The sequence below is a fragment of the Malaclemys terrapin genome, chromosome 5 (assembly GCF_027887155.1).
Source record: "Malaclemys terrapin pileata isolate rMalTer1 chromosome 5, rMalTer1.hap1, whole genome shotgun sequence".
Classification (NCBI taxonomy): domain Eukaryota; kingdom Metazoa; phylum Chordata; order Testudines; family Emydidae; genus Malaclemys; species Malaclemys terrapin.
In genome coordinates, this window is record NC_071509.1 from 98,753,807 (window position 1) to 98,768,959 (window position 15,153).

At 41.6% G+C, this 15,153-nt stretch overlaps 1 protein-coding gene across 15 annotated transcripts in view; it reads right to left on the bottom strand.

The window, feature by feature from the left end:
* CAMK2D (calcium/calmodulin dependent protein kinase II delta) overlaps positions 1-4,656 on the bottom strand; it is a 263,534-nt gene extending 258,878 nt beyond the window's left edge. For 7 of the 15 annotated variants that reach the window (XM_054028985.1, XM_054028984.1, XM_054028976.1 and 4 more), the window contains exons 1-2: positions 3,978-4,646; positions 2,470-2,564 (exon numbers count right to left, since the gene is read on the bottom strand). In XM_054028985.1, the coding sequence (XP_053884960.1) occupies positions 2,470-2,564; positions 3,978-4,045 (163 nt within the window). In that variant the 5' untranslated portion in view covers positions 4,046-4,646. Of the gene's footprint in view, positions 1-2,469; positions 2,565-3,977 lie in introns of all 15 variants that reach the window. The other 8 variants (XM_054028973.1, XM_054028971.1, XM_054028975.1 and 5 more) reach the window with 6 other exon arrangements.
* Positions 4,657-15,153: the final 10,497 nt, after the last annotated feature.

A 15,153-nucleotide genomic window follows, 5' to 3' on the forward strand; every position in this document is an offset into this window, starting at 1 on the left:
TGATTTCAAATAGTATCTAAACTACAATCTGTAAATCCATTATCAGTTATCCAAATTAAAATGTATTACAGTTTGATGCTATGTAACGGATAGCTTCTATATCATAACAAATATCTGAATACAGAGAAATTGGAAGCATGCTTTTAAATAGACTACAAATAGGGTCACAAGTACATATTTTTCTAACCCGATGCATGCTTGATGATTACTGTTTCATATCTGGAGCTATTTAGCTGACAAAATACCTCAGTACACTGAGTCGGTGTAGTTATTATACGTATACTGTGTGTATGTGTAGATATATACACACAATACAAAGCAATTTCTTAGGTATGTTAATACCCTCATTATATGGACCATATCACTGCAATAGAAATGAAAGCAAAACTTCCTACTAGCAATTTTTGAAGAGTTCTTTAAAATCTAGCTCTGTGAAAGTTGCCTAATCAATGACCAAACTATTTATGCAAATTTGTACAGGCAGAGCTGGACAGTTAGCATTCCCTACCCCTATAATACTCACTTAAATCCACTGACAATATATCATGTATTCACACACGTATATGTAAGGAAAATGACATGCCCACAATCTATTATTCAGATTTAAAGTTTAAATCCACAAAAGTAAGGGAACTCAGAGTTGAATTCTTGGGTACCGTGAATGCAGAAACCCAAGATCTGTGCATGATATTGCACTGCATACTGTGCTCTCAATTTCCTTGGTGAAATTCCACTTAAATTAAAATACACCAAAGATGAATTTGGTCCTGCATGTGCTGCAATGTCTAGAGAAAATGGTGTAAGAAAAAGTAAATGCTTCTATTTTGCACATGTCCTGTGCTACTTTTAAGAGTTTAAGGCAGACTCTTTAAAATTTACTTTAATAAATGTTATAGTTTCTTCACTGTAACACACATATTTAAAATCATAATATATATGTGATACATTCAAACCATAATTCATTAACAATCCAGTGTTCAGTCCATCACTGTCTCTCGTGTCAAGAGGGACTTAAATTTTTAAACATTTATCTGTTTTAAATGTCAATATTTTGGCTATTTTTCTTTTAAATATCCAAACGAACAGATCAACATTATCAACTGACAGAGAAAAAATAATTTAAAATCAAAATGTATTTTTAAGTTTTAAAAAAAGTTCTCAAATCACAAACTTCCATTTACTTTCCTCACCCCTCCATTAAAAAAATAAGCCACATCCTAAAAACGAACAGACTCATTAGAAATATGGTTATACAAAACTAAAAGAAGGGAAAAAATAAATCTCTCACACATTAAGAGCCTGAAGTCTAAGAGTTAGTGAAAAGTAAACTTTTATAGCCCTGTTACTGAGCTGAAAATAAGATTATATAATGCAAAATGTTGAATGATCCCCAGCTGTTAGAGAAGCATTAAAAGTTACAGCTATGCCACCATATATTAGAAGAATTCTTTTATATATTTATTAAATTAATTAATGAAATCAGAGTGCTGCTTGTATACAACGCTTCCCTTGTATAAAACATAAACCAAGCCACAAAGGCAGGTTTACACACTGACATTGTTTGTTTACACATTTCCATGCTCATCACAATACCATAAATTCACATGAAAGTAAAGATAATGTCAACAGAGAATAATCCTTAATCCCTAACATCCTCGTACAAGCACGTTAGTGTGGATTTATCAGACAATAAGTATAAGGCCTATTTTCAGCAGTCCTAACACACAGTAAATATATAGTTTCTTTAATGTAGTGTAAGCACACAACCAGTGAATATCTATATATAGATACAGATACCGCTGTCAAATATATACCACATAAGGAAAATACAAATAAAAGGAGAAGAAAATGTGTGCATGATAGAAATAACAGTACAAATGCTTCACTTAAACATCACTACTTGGTACATAAATAGTTACTTTATAAAATGTCTACCCTATTATACTACATTTTCCTTTGAAAAACTATATGTGCAGCAGATCAAATTTTTTTCTAAAGGTGTTCACTGTTAAATATGGCTTGATTAATTATGTTCATATTTAAATATAATGGAAGAATGTGATTCAATTAAGATTTGACCTATTTTTTCTTAATAAAAATTAGAGTGAGAGAGCATTTGCTCAAAAAAATAATAAAAGAAAATGACATTCCAGGCTGTTATTCAAACTCTCTCTCAGAGCTGAAAAGCAGATTTGCATCTTCAAAAAAATGCTCTAGAATTTGTACATCTTTCCTTTTAGCATGGTAGAGCAGTAATCTCATATCTAAGCATTGTCTGTCAGTAAAAGATTACTTAACAACATGGAAAATCTAACCAGTATTTTAGGAAAATGGAAAATAAACGGAGAAAAAAACTAAAATATCTACTCAATGTGTAAATGCTTAGATATAATACTATTATAAGCACAAAAAGGGGGGGGGGGAGCAACAGAGAGAGAGACTGAAAATATTGGGTTGAAAAATACCCACCTCGAGCAGACAGCTTTTTGGTGTTGATAATTTTGGCAGCATACTCTTGTCCTGTAGGAATTTTCACACATCTTCTCACCACTGAGAATGCCCCCCTGAAAACCAATAACCAGACAAACATCAATACAAGGGCTGTAAAACTGGATAATGGTTCTAATAATTTGAGTGTTTAACTGATTTGATTGAAACTCATAATGTCAATACAGGAGACAGGAAAATGAGCACAAAATGGCAATCATTACTCATTTTATAGACTAGAACAGTAAATTGGATTTAAAATATAAGTGAGCACAAGTCACATCATTAAACAGTTTAAATATATGTACACAGTAAATTATAAGTGATGGTATTTACACACCGGAAACGTGCACATTTTTACAGTTCCCTGACTCAAAAGCCTCAAATGCTCTGTGACTATCTTACAAGCAGCAAAAAAGTGTGAAAAACAAAACAAAATCTGAGTAAAAAATTCACCTCCAGCTCCGTCAACATGGCGATTGTATTTAATTAAATTTAAACACTGAGCCCATTTGTGTGACAAGGAAGTAGATCTTAATGAATACAGTGCTACAGGGTGACATTCCTACTCCTGCAGAAAAGGAGCATTTGAATTAGATTGCTGTTTAGGACATATTCTCCATGTTTTTAATACCAAACGGTATCCCCACAAGCCTTTTCAAGTCATTTACATAACGAAATGACACAGCAATGAACTCACAAATTTAAAAAAAATCAAAGAGAAACTGGAGACTGGGCAATAGTTAATTTCAGGTCTGAACAATACACTGCCATCAAGCTTCTTTGTAAACAATGGATCTATGAACGTTTGGGTGTATTTTCGAGTGTCAAATAAACTGCACAGCTTTTCTGATCCTGGTCATGAAAAATACAAAAGCACACCCTGCTCTGGGCAGAGCTTTCTCGTCTGCATCGGGTTTCTCCTACAGCCTGGCGAGAATGGTGGTTATACATCCTGAAGAGAATGATAGATACAGTGTGATATTAAGATCGAGAACAACAATCTTTCATAAATAACAAGAGGAGGGAAGGGGAGGGGGCAAACTACATTCACGCAGGGTCGCCCTTCCTCCCTATTGAAAGTGCTGGATGCAAAATGTACTGTATGCCCAGCTGAACTTTCTGCATCAATAAACGTGGGACCTAATTGTATCAAGTATAAAACAGACAAGCATGCAAAGCAGAGAAGCAGCTGTGTCTAAAAAATATGAATTTATCATCTAGATACGTGCATAGAGCTGAATCCTCCTCCCTCCCCCATGACAGCTCCAACTGCAGAGATCAGCAATGCACTAAGTATCCTTTGCAAAGGATCTGAGGCAATAACGAGCCTGACCCCCCTACCCCTTCATTTTACACCCAAACAAAAACCACCTCTTTGCCCAGCCTTGATGGGTCAAACCACCTCCCCTGCCCACAACGGAAATACCCCTCCCCTCCGCTCTGGGACCCCTTTCCCCGCACAGTGTGCAACGGCCGCAGTCTCTTACTTTCCAAGCTCCTCGAAGAGCTGGTATTCGTCGGTGAATCTGGTGCAGGTAGTGGTTGAAGCCATCATGAGTCCAGGCTGCTCCTGCCGGTGCTTCAGAGAAGAGGGGCTGGGAAGACGGGGACGGAAAGGAGGCGAGACGGGAGAGAAGACGCGCTTCTTCTCCTCCGGGCGAGTCGGTGTCACCCTCGCTGGCTTCTTTACTTTCTTACCGGATGGTTTGATGGGGCTGGTCGGGAGGGGTGGGGAGCTCCACGCCTCTCCGCGAGCTACCTTCCTTCGCGCAGAGCTTCTCCCCCTCTCCGCCCCGGGGCTTTTGGTTTGTTTAAATGTAAACCCCACTGGTCGGTGCACAGGGGGAAACTGACAGCAAAAGGGAAAGCAAAACCAGCTGGGAGAGCGGGAAGGCGAGCGGCAGCAAAGCCAGCCGTGACTAAGAATGATACAGCTGGGTGGGTGGATGGAGGAGGAGAGAACTGGAACCCAGCCGCAGCAGCCCCAGTCCACTCCGCCTCTGCTGCGCGCCGGGGCTGTGCGCCGGCCCTGACCGCAGCCGGGCTGTGGGGGGCTCTGCGGCTCCTCAGGCCGCCGCTACTGACAGCAGCAGCGCAGAGCTGAGGAGGAAGGGGGCAGACCGAGTTGAAGAAGTAGCTGGGGGGTCTTTCTCCTCCTGCGGCAGCTGCCTCTCCCTTCTCCCTCCCTCTCTGTAACACAGCTCCCTCTAGCGGCGGCCTCACACACACGGGGGAAAGCGGGCACTCGGGTGACTTTCCACGGAAGACAGTCTCTGCGGCCGCCTCCTTGCTCACACGAGCGAGCGCCCCCCCCTTTTTTTTTGGCAGGGCTCCCACCGTGGGAGCCGGGCACGTTTTGTGCACAAGCAGCGGGGAGATGGATGAATTTCTCATTGAAACAGCAACGCTCCCCTCCCCGCCGCAGAAGCTGGGTGTGAGCCGAAGCCAGGAGAGCGAGAAGGGGAGGGGGCAGTTCTGCTTTGTGTGCCAGGACTGGAGTAACGCCTGCTGCAAGCTCCCCATCCTTGTGCTGCACGGCTGCATGCTACACCGGCTGCTCAGCCTCAGCTAGCCATCAAAGAGGCACGTGGGTCTATTAAACAGCTGAGGAATGTTCTGCATGACCCCAGCCTACGGGCGACAGCTGCGCACTGCCAGGGCACGGTTCCCCTGCCGCCCCAACGCCCGCGCGAGCGGCTGCAGCGCCCCTTCTCGAGCAGCGAATTCTGCCTCCCCCCGCCGCCTATCACTGCATCCGCCCGTCGCTGCGTTCCATTCCGTGGCGTCATAATTGACACACTCTCTGGGTGCGTTCCAGGCAGCCTCCTTAAGGTTACGGGCGGCCAAGCGAGGCATGCAGCTTCTCGCGAGACTTCTCTTGTGGTTGGGGCGGGGCAAGAGCAAGTGAGCTGCCTCACGGGACGAACAGCTGCTCCCCAGTGTCGGGGCGGGGGGGCGCTGAACCTGCGGGTTTAGCGCAGCGCAGAGGGAAAGCTGGTTGGTGTGTACACTCTTCGCTTTATGTATCTGTATGGGGAGAGTGTCTACGTGCTGGGAGGCCAGGTACCCATGCAGGGAGAGTTCTGCGCATATAGACACAAAGTACCTTTCCCCACTGCTGTAGCCTGCACAATCACCTGGACACTTCTTTGTAGTTTTCCCAGCTCCAGCAACTCCCTCCCTCCCCCACACTGGGAATCTGGTTTATAATCTGGTGTATTGTAGATAGTTCTGGTAGCATCCATTCCTACGGTTACATTTACACAACACCCTCTTTTCAGTTGCTTATAATTTTGCCAGCCTTTAATCTTTTAATCTGAAATTTTACATGGTAGGTTTCTGCCTCGGGCTGATTAATGTAGGCATTTAATTTTTATTTTATTTCTTTGAAAATTTCAGCAAAAAACAGTTCAGCCAATTTCCAAACAGGAGGCTAAGGGGAAATATGTTCTTTGCCCATGTTAAAAAATTCTGTTGATCTTTTCTTCAAACAACTGTAGTGCCCTTGTGCTTTGGAAAAGGAACTTGACATTTGGTAGAAAGGTGGCCTTTGTGTCAAGCATATCCCTATTGCCGTCCCCATGACAATCTGCCCCAATTGCAGTTTGTGCACGGTCAGTAGAGACTTCTTTAATTTTAAGTAGCAAAAATCTCGGAAGATTTTATCTTATTCAGCATGTTTCACCCCCTCCCAACTGCTTGTGCTGACCAGACTATGCAGGCATTTAGCTCCACAGAATGACTGAGCATGCTCCATATGCTCTCAATTTCTATGTGTAGCAGGACTCTACAGGCATACATTTAAGGAACATTATTCAGGTTACAAAGTTAAGGACTCAAAGTTAGGAAATGTCACAATTAAGGTTGGTTTTGTTATGTGCTTATACAGGGCACAGAAGAATGAGGTACTGGTCTATGACTAACATCCTGATCTACAATTAAACTTCTCAGGCATTATTACTTCAATACAAATAATAATACAAATAGAGATCTAGTTAATGATAGGTATTAATAGAGACATAGTTATTGGGGTAACAGGATGAAATTTAATGGAGTATGCTAAACAGGAGGTTAAACTAAATGTTCTGGCCTTAAACCCTGTGAATCTATGAATCTCTCTGCCTACTCAGGGTCATTAAAAATACCAGAATGTTAACCCGAGTATCCTGGCCAAATACCAAGCAGGGCAATTCTTCTCTGTCTTACTGAGACTGGGGTGAGAGGGGTTCCTTTAATCAGATGCAGATTTTCTTTATCTTCTCTCAAACTTTACAGTATTTCTGTTAATTAGTTCGTTCGCTGATATGTCCCCATCCCAGAGACAACTATGTCTCATTGCTGGGATCCCTGTAAACGTAGGGCTTGTCTAGGGGTCGGCAACCTTTCAGAAGTGGTGTCGAGTCTTCATTTATTCACTCTAATTTAAGGTTTTGCATGCCAGTAATACATTTTAACATTTTTAGAAGGTCTCTTTCTATGAGTCTATAATATATAACTAAACTATTGTTGTATGTAAAGTAAATAAGGTTTTTAAAATGTTTAGGAAGCTTCATTTAAAATTAAATTAAAATGCAGAGCCCCCCCCGGACTGGTGGCCAGGACCCGGGCAGTGTGAGTGCCACTGAAAATCAGCTCGCGTGCCGCCTTTGGCACACGTGCCATAGGTTACCTACCCCTGGGCTTGTCTATACAGAATAGTAGTGCACAACAGAAGTGTGTAAGTTTTAGCCTACAAGCCTGAGCTTGACTATTCACCACAGGAGAGAGTTAAGAAAGTAATAACTTTTGTCTACAGTGAGGCAAAGAGCACATAACCCTCTTTAAAGGTAAGTTTCCACTGGATGAAATTCATGTAAGGCATGGGGATACAGACCTCCCAGGCTCATTGTGTGCATAGCAGAAAGAAAGAGGGTGTAGCCTTTGTAAACAAAGTCATGACCAGGTACAAAACATTTACACCATATGTTCCACCCCAACATTGCGTATTCAGCAAAGAGCTTAAACAACTGGAGGATGCATAAACACAGGCAACAGCACTCACCACAGAGGGAGGAAAGAAATTACAGGCATATGGGGAGGACTTGGTGCAAAAAAAAAAAAAAAAAAGCAAGCAGCCAACTTGTTAGCATACTTTCCAACATCTTCTAGCTGTAAAATAGGATGCAAATTGTGCATAAATGTACATATATTTCCATAAATAAGGCACAATAAATCAGCAGTTTTAAACCCCAATGCATCTTGATAACTGCATGCACTTCAGAGATGTGTTTGGTAGGCGTTATGTATATATATTCAAAAAATAAACATATTCCCATGTTATGTTACCAATACTGTTCTTATCTCATTTTCATGGTGATATGTCCCAATAGCAAGTATTTGGGGGAAGCACCTATTAGTATACTCATGGGGAAATTCTGCACCAAAAAGTTAAAAATTCTGTGTATAATATTTTAAAATGCTGCAAAATTCTGCATATTTTATTTGTCAAAATAACAATATAATTATGCCAGTTTCAATGATTTTGGTAATTTATTTAAAAATACCTGTCAGCAAGTATGTCTGTAACAATAAGACAACAAAAAAGATCCAGGAAATGTTTTTTGACAAATAGGTTCCTTACTAGGCATATTAATACAGAACTTTGAGTAATAATTCATTTAAACTACAATACAGAAGTGTATTTCCTGCACCCCTCAGAAGCAGTGCAAAGGCTTGGGCAAGTTAGGGTTAACAGAGGAGCTGAGGGAGAGGGAAGTAATTGCTGGGAAGGAGCTTGGGAGTGAACCTGGAGGAGTGTTGGGTGTGGGTGGGAGAATGGTTAGGGAGTTGAAGAGACTTCCTCATGCAGAGCCTGACTGACCTCTAGCTTCGCCCATTCAGCCAGGCATAACTGCCTCGTCTCCATGTGTCCCTGCGTTCCAACTCACCCACTCCCATTCAGCCCTTGGCTCAATGTCACCCCACTAACTCCTATGCCCCTGCCCCTGCCCCAGTCTGTCCTCTGCACTAGCCCTTCTGAATCCCAGTCTGTGAGACCCCCCAGCAGCCTCACGTGCCCCGCTCTGTCCATCCTCCTATATCCCATGCCTCTTTACCTGGTCCTGCGGGCAGGGTGCTGTCAGGAAGGCAGCATCTACCCTTCCTCTCTGCAGCTGACTGTCCAGCCAATGAGCCAGCTGTCCTCTCTTCTGGTGCCACATGAGGCCTGGTGGGTGAAAGCTTCCCTTTGCCTCCCCATTGGAATCAATTATTTGAGGGGGGCAGAGATCGGCAAGGGACATTAATTTTACACTTGCGCAGTGACAGAATCAGAATTCCCCCAGGAGTAATTAGTAGTAGTACCCCATGCTTGTCATTTAATTAACACAAAATGTCAAAAGGAAATGAAGAAAGTCAAGTCATTTTCATCAGCTCTATAATGGTGTTCTTATGGTTATGACATCATGTAGCTGCACACTGGAAGGATAAAAAAAAAAATCATTCCTCTCACTCTTTTCCTCGCTCATGGAACAATCTGAATAAAATCCAAAATAGGTCCAAGGAGTTTTCATAGGAAATGTTAAACTGGGATTGGCAAAATGTGAGAAAATTGGGCATTTGAAAAAGGGAAATATTTACTTACACTTCTTTATAGTGAGAAAAGCTTGTGAATCTGGATTCAGAAAATTTACATTATGAAAGAAGTCAACTCTGAAACATCTTAGAAGCTGGGATATTTCTTAAAACACACCATTCACTCTGGATGAAATTCATCCCTCTGCAGATGGTGGGGAGGAGCATAATTCCTAGCTGACATTTAAGTCCCTCAAAATTGAATCTGAGTCAAAACAGCAAAAAAAGGCGCCAAGGATCTGGCCCACTAAATTCACTTTTTTAAAAAATGACCAATTGTTCAGGATGCTACTAAGGCTACAGAAACAGATCTTTAATTTGTGGGTCTTATATTGTTTGAAGAAAGTCAGATATAAATAGAGAACAAACAAGTTTTAAAAAACCACCTGAAACAGAAAAATTCAAGAGAGGATTGCTATATAGATAAAATATATGAAAAACCGGATAGCTAGTTCCTCTAAAGAGTCTGTAATTCAATAAAATCTTGCAATTCAATGGAAATAATTTAACTGTAAACTGTGATAAAGGCATTCACTGTGGAAAAGGAAGTGGCATTTATTTTAAAGGTTTTACTATTCAGTGAGCTCTTTAGCTATATAGTTTTATTTTTAGATAGAGTGAGGTTCTCTTTTTATTTGTGATACTTGCAAACACAGGCTTTCAATTTGCCAGTGATGTGAAAGAGTTACTGAGCTTTTTAAAGGTCATTTGTGTAGACTTCTCATTATGAGCACTGCTAGGAATTATATATATATATATATATATATTGCTCATGAACAAATTCAGCAGCCAATTTATAACAAAGGTCTAGACACAAAAGGTCCTGGAAAATGGACCAGTTTTATTTGGTGTTAGATATATATTTATTTTTATGACCAGATGGTATGAACTGCAATACTTAGTCATATCCAAGGCCTCATGTTCTCTTGTGGCAAAATCCCCGAGCACCAGACTGGGCAGCAGACTGGAAATTCTGAAGGAGCTTGAGGTGTGTTATTGAATTAAATATGAAAATGAATAATTCAATCAATAAAATATTCCTTGTGTTATTCATTTGGGGTTTGATCCAAAGCCCATTGAATTCAAAGATTCCCGTTGATTTAATGTGCTTTAGTCCTTTTACTGTTAGATTCAGTTTATTGTAGTCTGCTCCTAATTGTTCCTCAGATGTTAGTACTGACAGTGCATGACTGTTACAAAAGTTGTCAAGAGGGTAGATGGAGGTATTGGCAGCTGGGGCATTTGGTTAACTATCAAAGTGTAGGAGGTAGTTTAAGTTTGTGAGATAAAAACATTAGCTGAACATTTCTGCTAAAATGATCATCAGTGAAATGGTAAGCAACATTGTCATTTAAAGTGTTATCATTAGGTTTCAGAGCTAACAGCTTGTTTGACTGAATGAGGGCAGTTTGTTTCTCTCTTAGAATGATGAAGAAAGACATCACTGATTGGTTTATATATGGTCCTGTTTGGAAAGTTCTCCTGGGTCTATGGTCGGGGAAAGGCTGAATGTAAAGGTTAGAGGAGAGAGATGAGACAGGAGATGAAAAGGAGGAAAGGGAACACAGAGGATGGAGAGGAAAGAGTAGAGAAAGCAAGCACATTGTGTAAAAGGTAGGGGGGAAAGAGGAGACTAATTTGATTTTAGCTGGAAAAGGGAAAGAGGAGACAGACTGGATGCTGCAGGGGAAGGAGAGATTAGACTGGAGGGTTATCTGCTGTACATATAGAGATAATGAATGAGCTTTTTGCTAACGGGTGGAGAATTAGAGAGAGACATGATGAATGAAGAGGACAGGAGATAGAAGTAGAGAATTTGTTTAGAAAAGGGAAAGTTGTGATACTGAAGAGTGGAGAGAGAGAGAGAGAAAGATTGCAGGTGAGAAGTAAGATTAAAAAGCTTGAAAATGATGGTGTATGGGAAGAAGTATAAATGAAGGAAGGAGGAAGAGGGATTGGGTGTAAGAAAAAAAAGGAAGAAGAAATGGGACAAACACGGGGAAAGGAAGGCAGGAACACAGAAAAAATCATGGATGAAAATACAAACAAAAATATACAACAAAAGGAATGAAGAAGTGAAGCGGAGGGCAGGAAAAAGAAGGAAGAACAAAAGCCAACAATAAGTTGCATTTTTAGACATTTATATCATAGAAAGCTGAATATCAAAATATTGCAATAAAATTAATTTCAGTAGTGATGCAGTGCATTGCTATATAAACACTATATCCTGGATAGACAGAACACAGCTTTAAAGACATACATATGTTTATAAAGATATCCTGACATGCATTTTATTGCAACACATTGGCATTCTGTTTTCTATTATAGACAGTGTTCCCACTGCCTGGGAGAAGGCTCTATGTGTGCAGGAGGAAGTACGGGTTCTGCCCTTTCACCCTCAATCTTAAATACCAAGCAAGCCATCCCTGCTTGAGATGCCTTTTATCATTGGCTCATTGAAGACACTTCTGAGGAGCAATATTTTGGAACTTGATTCGCTTCCACTGGAGCAGAGAGGTACAATTCCTCCTTAAGGGAAAGCAGGCAGTCAATGCCCTAACACTCTTTGCCCTCCCTCAGGAGTTCTGCTGGTGGAGCGCAGCTTGAACTATGATTAGAGTTCCATAACAGTCCCTTAAGAAGAGATTGTCTTGGCTACTCTCTCTCTCTCTTCATATCAGTACTGCCCACTTTGGGAACTTTGCTAGCTGTGCCCTCCATCCCCAGGGGCTGCGGCATGTGAACTGTAAGAGCCAGCATCACTCTGGTTTATAGCCCAAGATGACTGAAGTGCTTAGGATTGTACTAAATGATAGGCATTTTTAAAAAATAATTCTCAGAGAGGATAGCCCTGGTTCCTGTGTAAATTCCTCAATTCAGCAATGGGTGTGTGTGTGTGAAAGGGAAGAATGGAAAGACAGAAAGAATATAGGTGGTGTAGTCTTACACATGAAATGCTGAGGATAATTAATGCAGCTCATAGCAATGCCTGAAATACAGGAATTTGGACTCCATCAGTAAAATTAGTGAATACCACTGCTCTAGGCCATGCTACCTTTTGAACACAGAGATCTTTATTAAAAAAGGGATCCAAAATACGATTGTAAACTGTTATGTGTTGGAACATTACTGCAGCATAAGAAAAGCGGTTTTCTTTTTTCCCTTAGAATCATAGAAGATTAGGGTTGGATAAGACCTCAAGAGGTCATCTAGTCCAATCCCTGCTCAAAGCAGGACCAACCCCAACTAAATCATCCCAGTCCCAGGGCTCTGTCAAGCCAGGCCTTAAAAACCTCTAAGGATGGAGATTCCACCACCTCCCTAGGTAACCCATTCCAGTGCTTCACCACCCTCTTAGTGAAATAGTTTTTCCTAATATTCAATCTAGACCTCCCCCACTACAGCTTGAGACCATTGCTTCTTGTTCTGTCATCTGCCACCACTGAGAACAGCCGAGCTCCATCCTCTGTGGAACCCCTCTTTAGGTAGTCAAAGGCTGCTATCAAATCCCCCTTCACTCTTCTCTTCTGCAGACTATAAATAAGCCCAGTTCCCGCAGCCTCTCCTCGTAAGTCATGTGCTCCAGCCCCCTAATAATTTTTGTTGCCCTCCGCTGTACTTCCTGCAATTTGTCCGCATCCTTTAGGTAGTGGGGGAGGGGCCCAAAACTGGATGCAGTACTCCAGATGTGGCCTCATCAGTGCCGAATAGAGAGGAATAAACACTTCCCTCGATCTGCTGACAATGCTCCTACTAATGCAGCCCAATATGCCGTTAGCCTTCTTGGCAACAAGGGCAGACTGTTAACTCATATCCAGCTTCTCGTCCACTGTAATTCCAGGTCCTTTTCTGCAGAACTGCCACTTAGCCAGTCGGTCCCCAGCCTGTAGCAGTGCATGGGATTCTTCCGTTCTAAGTGCAGGACTCTGCACTTGTCCCTGTTGAACCTCATCAGATTTCTTTTGGCTCAATCCTCCAATTCGTCTAGGTCACTCTGGACCCTATCCCTACCCTCCAGCGTTATCTACCTCTCCCCCCAGCTTAGTCTCATCTGCGAGGGTGCAATGCATGCCATCATCCAGATCATTAATGAAGATGTTGAACAAAACCAGCCCCGGACCGACCCCTGGAGCACTCCGCTTGATACCGGCTGCCAACTAGATATCGAGCAGTTGATCACTACCCATTGAGCCTGACGATATAGCCAGCTTTCTATCCACCTTATAGTCCATTTATCCAATCCATACTTTTTTAACTTGCTGGCAAGAATACTGTGGGAGACCGTATCAAAAGCTTTGCTAAAGTCAAGATATATCACGTCCACCACTTTCCCCATATCCACAGAGCCAGTTATCTCATCATAGAAGGCAATCCTGGTTGGTCAGGCATGACTTGCCCTTGGTGAATCCATGTTGACTGTTACTGATCACCTTCTTCTTCTCCAAGTGCTTCAAAATGGACTCCTTGAGGACCTGCTCCATGATTTTTCCAGGGACTTAGGTGAGGCTGTAGTTCCCTGGATTCTTCTTCTTCCCTTTTTTAAAGATGGGCACTATATTTGCCTTTTTTCAATCGTCCGGCACCTCCCCCAATCACCATGAGTTTTCAAAGATAATGGCCAACAGCTCTGCAATCAAATCAGCGAACTCCCTCAGCACTCTCGGATGCATTAGATCTGGACCCATGGACTTGTGCATGTCTAGCTTTTCTAAATAGTCCTTAACCTGTTCTTTCACCACTGAGGGCTGCTCACCTCCTCCCCATACTGTTCTGCCCAGTGCAGCAGTATGGGAGCTGACCTTGTCTGTGAAGACCGAGGCAAAAAAAGCATTGAATACTTCAGCTTTTTCCACATCATCTGTCACTAGGTTGCCTCCCCCATTCAGTAAGGGTCCCACACTTTCCCTGACCACCTTCTTGTTGTTAACATACCTTGTAAAAAACCTTCTTGTCATCCTTCACATCCATTGCTAGTTGCAACTCCAATTGTGCTTTGGCCTTCCTGATTACACCCCTGCATGCTCAAGCAATATTTTTATACTCCTCCCTAGTCATCTGTCCAAGTTTCCACTTCTTATAAGCTTCCTTTTTGTGTTTAAGATCACCAAAGATTTCTCTATAAAAAGTGACAAAGAGTCCTGTGGCACCTTATAGACTAACAGACGTATTCTTTCTGATGCAGAAGATGTAAGGGACTTGAAGTACATGGAAAGCTATTATAGGCACATAGGGCAGCATGAAACCTGCATGGATGAAGAAGGATGCAGTCAGGAAAGAAACACTGGGAATCAGAAAGTGTTGATAGGAGGAGATGTGGTCAGAGTAAATGATAGTGAGGTTATTTAGTTTTGAATGAGAAAAAGTTTGAACTTTATGTGGAAGTGGAGGGTAAGCCAGTGCTGAGATTCAAGAAGTTGGGGGACATGATCAGAATGGTAGGAAAGGGATTAATCTTGGTGTCAGTATAGTTGATAGAAGGAACGGGAGATAGAAGAGAAGGATAGGCCAGAAAGCAGGAGGTTCTAGAAATAACTAGATCATGGGCTAGTCTTTTGACAGTGGGGATGGAGAAGGGGGGCTGACTTATTATGGAAGAAGAAGCAGCAACACTTGGTGAGTACCTGGATGTAAATGGAGAAGGAATGCAAGAATGAAATCAGGGAGCATGGCAGATGGTGTACTGACAGTGAGAGAAGGGAAGAATGATGATAAGCTCAATTTTCATCTCATTTGCAAAGCACTGTTTCCAGAGAGCTTACCTTCTGACAAGCTTCACATTTTCAGAAAGCAAATACCTTCAGGGCTTATAAATTACTTATGTCTTCTCCACCGTATTCAAAGCAATAGAAAAACATTTTTTATTCACTGTCTGGAAATCAACAGATAAAATACTGATATTTTGAGTTTAATTAAAAGTATCTGAACCAGTTCACTGGGACAAAAATCTTTGAGAAGAATAATGGAAATGTTTTATGCATCCCAATTTCAAATGAAATTACTTGAAAAAAAGACTTGATAAATGCTTTCTTAAGCTTCCTACAAAATCAATGC